The sequence below is a fragment of the Pyrus communis genome, chromosome 1 (assembly GCF_041283825.1).
Source record: "Pyrus communis isolate YQ-2024b chromosome 1, ASM4128382v1, whole genome shotgun sequence".
Lineage (NCBI taxonomy): Eukaryota > Viridiplantae > Streptophyta > Magnoliopsida > Rosales > Rosaceae > Pyrus > Pyrus communis.
In genome coordinates, this window is record NC_142565.1 from 8843226 (window position 1) to 8848303 (window position 5078).

The 5078-nt window shown below is 43.5% G+C and overlaps 1 protein-coding gene across 1 annotated transcript; it reads left to right on the forward strand.

Annotated features, from left to right (window-relative positions):
- The first annotated feature begins 1089 nt into the window (after positions 1-1089).
- On the forward strand, positions 1090-3020 carry LOC148699099 (uncharacterized). The gene is made up of 3 exons (XM_088699793.1): positions 1090-1773; positions 1975-2054; positions 2978-3020. The coding sequence occupies exons 1-3, from the start codon at positions 1090-1092 to the stop codon at positions 3018-3020; spliced, it is 807 nt and encodes a 268-aa protein (XP_088555919.1).
- The last annotated feature ends 2058 nt before the right edge of the window (positions 3021-5078 follow it).

Consider the following 5078-nt stretch of genomic DNA (forward strand, 5'->3'; position numbering starts at 1 on the left):
TAAAAGTTGAAGTGATAAGCTTAAATCTAACTCTCAATTAAGCTCATTTTGCACATTGCTAATTGTTGAGAGAACTTGCCCCACTAACCTGGACAGAAGGAATACTGCACGTGGGTACAATATTCCTTGTCAGCAGACTACCACATGGTTTCAGCTCATGTGCTCTGATGTGTTGCAGCATGGGCAGCAAGCACGCCACCTTTACAACATTTGTTTATTGCATGCGTATGTGTAAGATGTATATAAAACAACCAACTGCCATTACAGCAGATAAAAGAATAACACAACCAAATAATAAACTTAATATGGTATCAGAGCACAGGCAATCCTTTGCTCTGCTTTGCCTTCACTCTTCCGCTGCTATACTGTGAACAGCGACATCTGTTACTGCAGCAACCAGTGCACTGCAAGCTGCACACTCGCTGCCTTGCCGTCGCAAAGCTGCTACACAGCCATCGTCGCTGCTCTACCTGTCACAGCCATTAAGCACAGCCGCAGAGCACAGCCAAGCACAGCCACTGCACACTGCCTGCCGACATGGCAACTGACTCTTCCAGCAAACACACCAAATACGAAGATCCCAGCGATCCTTTTTATCTTCATCACTCTGATCAGCCTGGAGCGATCCTCGTCACACACCTTTTGAATGACGAAAATTACTCCACTTGGAGCTGAGCCATGGCCATGGCCCTCAATGCCAAGAACAAGGAAGGATTCATCAATGGATACATTAAAAGGCCCGAGTCTGCATCCACAAGTGAATTCCAACAGTGGACTCGTTGCAACAACCTCGTGAAATCCTGGCTGCTCAACTCTGTCTCGAAAGATATCGGAGCAAGTGTCATCTACAACAATGTTGCAGCTGATATTTGGAATGAGTTGAAGGAACGTTTCTCTCACACAAACAGTGTACATCTCTTCCATATTGAACAAGAGATACATGGAAGTGTTCAAGGAAATTTGAACATTGGTGCATATTATACCAAACTGAAAAGTTTTTGGGATGAACGTGATGCCATGTGCACTCTCCCAACCTGTACATGTGGAGCTGCAAAAGAATTAATGCAGTTTCAGCAAAGTTAGAAAACCATGAAGTTTCTCATGGGCCTCAATGAATCCTACACTGCGGTTCGTGGGCAACTTTTACTTATGGATCCCCTCCCTGTTGTCAACAAAGCTTTCTCACTTATTATTCAAGATGAGAAGCAAAGAACAGTTTCAATGCATGCTCCTGAAAGGTCCTCAGTCATCGATACCGCAGCTTTCGCCGTGCGGGATAACATGCGAAACTCTGGTAGGAATTTTTCTCCAAGAAATTCCCATCTAAAATGTGGTCGTTGTGATGCAACTGGACACACTTCAGATACCTGTCGTGCACACCTCAAGTGCGACTACTGTAATTGGAGAGGTCACACCATTGATCAATGCCGCAAATTGAAAAAAGGGAAACACAACAGCAATATGGGAGATTATCAGGATCGCAGGGGTTCCAATTACAAGGCTAATCATGTTGATACCCAGCCAACACCTCCAGCAACATCTCCTTCGTCCTACAGCCTCACTTTCGAGCAATATCACAATCTGCTTGCACTCCTTGATAAGAGTCAATCCAACTCCACATCTAATCATGTCGGTACCACCTCTACTATGAATAACTTGTCAGGTAGAGTTTTTTGTGCTTCTGCTCTCAATAAGGGAAGAGACTGGATTTTCGATACAGGCGCCACAGACCACATGGTCTGCTCACCAAGCTTAATGATCACAAGTGTTCCGGTATACAATCAACAAGTGCACTTACCCAATCATGCACTTGCCGATGTCACACATATTGGCACAGTTCATCTCTCGAATGATCTCACCCTTCACAACGTGCTTTGTGTTCCATCATTTAAACTGAATTTAATTTCTGTCAGCAAACTCACTAATACCTCATCTTGCTTTGTCATCTTCACTGATAAAATGTGTCTACTTCAGGGCCAACGATCGGGGAAGATGATTGGGACGGGAACTGAACGAGAAGGACTCTACTACCTTGATAATGTGATGAAAACCAGGTGCAATTCAGCGTCAATTGTTGCCTCTTCTTCTTCTTCTTCTTCTTCTTCTTCTCAGCTTTGGCATCAACGCCTTGGCCATCTTTCCAACAAGACCTTACGGCATCTCTCTACTTGCATTAAAAATTTGAATTTTTGTAGCATTGATGATTGTTTGATCTGTCCATTAGCCAAACAAACACGTGCTCATTTTCCTTTGAGTTCTATCACCACAAAGGCTTCTTTTGAGTTAATTCATGTTGACATTTGGGGAGGTTACCATGTTCCCACTATCACAGGGGCACAATATTTCTTAACTATTGTGGATGATTTCTCAAGATGCACATGGGTTTATTTAATGAATCACAAATCAGATGCACGATCTTATCTCATCACTTTCATCCACCTTGTTGAAACACAATTTTCCAGACGAGTCAAGGTTCTTCGTAGTGATAACGGTCCAGAATTTTCTATGACCCAATTTTTTTCAGATAAAGGGATTCTCCATCAAACAAGTTGTGTCTCTACTCCCCAACAAAACGGGGTAGCAGAGCGCAAACACCGCCACTTACTCAATGTTGCTAGAGCCTTACTTTTTCAATCTCATCTTCCTAAGAAATTTTGGGGTGATGCAATCCTCACTGCCACTTATCTCATAAATCGGACTCCCACTCCTCTTCTTCAAGGCAAATCACCCTATGAAATACTTCACCACAAACAGCCAGCGTATGCACATTTGCGAGTGTTTGGTTGCTTATGTTTTTCTTCCACCCACCACCATCGTCCCACAAAATTTGATGCAAGAGCCACACAATGTCTTTTTCTTGGGTATCCATATGGCACAAAGGGATATCGAGTTTACGACCTTCACACAGGTAAAATCTTTATCTCCCGTGATGTTATTTTCCATGAACATGTGTTCCCTTTTTCATATTCTGCTGCAGTTTCACCACTTGTGTTTCCACATACTCAAGATACTGCCTATGATTATCCCATCATTCATCCGTCCATTCTACTGGAGCAGGATTCCGTCGATCCATCCTCTTCTTCGCCGGTGAGTCTTGTTTCGGTTTCATCTCCTTTTTCTTTCCACCTCACCACCTCGTCTTAAATGACCCACTCATGCACCTGGTTATCTTCAACAATATCACATCGACATCAACCTCCTTTCTCGGTCCGTCCCTTCATCTCACTCGGCGTTGACCAAAGTACCAGGTACTCCTTACCCTTTGTCTGATGTCCTCATATACGATCGTTTATCTGCTCGACATCGTGCTTTCACCACTTCCATTTCAGCTGCCATAGAACCGAGCTCATTCTCACAAACTATACGCGACCCTCACTGGCGTTTCGCTATGGAAAAAGAACTGGCAGCCCTTGCTGCGAATAGGACATGGTCTCTGCAACCATTGCCCCCTGGCAAGAAGCCGGTTGGATGTAAATGGGTTTACAAAATCAAATTTTGATCCAATGGATCCATTGAGAGATATAAAGCACGCTTGGTTGCCAAAGGTTATAGCCAAATTGAAGGCTTAGACTATCGAGAAACCTTTGCTCCGGTTGCAAAATTGACTACAGTTCGTCTACTCCTTGCTGTTGCCTCGGTCCAACAATGGCACCTCCACCAGCTTGATGTTAATAACGCTTTCCTCCATGGTGATCTTGAAGAAGATGTCTACATGTCCTTGCCTCCTGGTTTCAGACGAAAGGGGGAGACACGAGTTTGTAAACTTCATAAATCTTTGTATGGGCTTAAGCAAGCCTCTCGTCAATGGTTTATCAAACTCTCTTGTGCTCTTAGAAAGGCCGGTTATCAACAATCCAAGGCAGATTATTCATTGTTCGTCCGAAACCATGATGGTAAATTCACTGCCCTCCTTGTCTATGTTGATGATATTATCTTGGCAGGAAATAACATACAAGCAATTGAAGATACCAAGTCTTTTCTTATGAAGCAATTCAAGTTGAAAGACCTTGGCCAATTAAGATATTTCTTGGGCATTGAAATTGCTCGCTCTAGCAAGGGGATCACCCTATCACAGCGAAAATATGCCCTTGAAATACTTGAGGATGCAGGTCATCTTGGCGCAAAACCAGCCACCTATCCTATGGAGCAAAACTTATCACTCAGAAAGGACGAAGGACAATGGGTTACTGATCCTTCCTCTTATCGACGACTTGTTGGGAGACTAATCTACCTGACAATCACGCGCCCTGATTTGGTGTATGCTGTCCATATTCTTAGTCAATTTATGGAGAAGCCTCGAACTCCACACTTGGAGGCAGCCCAGCGAGTCTTACGATACGTTAAGCACACACCAGGGCAAGGTATTTTTCTTTCTGCAAGAAGTCCAATTCAATTGAATGCTTTTTATGATGCGGATTGGGCCAGATGTCGAGACACACGACGTTCTACCACCGGATACTGTGTATTTCTTAGAGAATCCTTGATCTCCTGGAAAAGCAAGAAACAAAATATTGTGTCACGTTCTAGTGCAGAGGCGGAGTATCGTTCAATGGCAGCAACTTGTTGTGAAGTCACTTGGTTGAAATCTGTTCTACAAGACTTGGGTATCAAACATAAACGTCCAATCAAGTTATATTGTGATAATCAAGCGGCACTTCACATCGCTTCGAATCCGGTCTTTCACGAAAGAACCAAACACATAGAAATTGACTGCCATCTTATACGAGAAAGGGTTCAAAGTGGAATGATCGAGACATCTCACATCTCAACCATGAAACAACCAGCCGACATCTTCACAAAGCCACTGAGCTTATACCAGTTTACGACTTTGCTTTGCAAGTTAGGAATAATCAACATTCATTCCAAACTTGAGGGGGAGTGTTGAGAGAACTTGCCCCACTAACCTGGACAGAAGGAATACTGCACGTGGGTACAATATTCCTTGTCAGCAGACTACCACATGGTTTCAGCTCATGTGCTCTGATGTGTTGCAGCATGGGCAGCAAGCACGCCACCTTTACAACATTTGTTTATTGCATGCGTGTGTGTAAGATGTATATAAAACAACCAACTGCCAT

Bases quoted from the DNA above. Each gene is read 5' to 3' on its own strand.
- LOC148699099 (XM_088699793.1), top strand. From the start codon at position 1,090: ATGAAGTTTCTCATGGGCCTCAATGAATCCTACACTGCGGTTCGTGGG. The intron at 1,774-1,974 runs GTATACAATCAA...TGTCTACTTCAG, and splicing joins TAATGATCACAAGTGTTCCG to GGCCAACGATCGGGGAAGAT. The intron at 2,055-2,977 runs GTGCAATTCAGC...ATTCTGCTGCAG, and splicing joins GATAATGTGATGAAAACCAG to TTTCACCACTTGTGTTTCCA.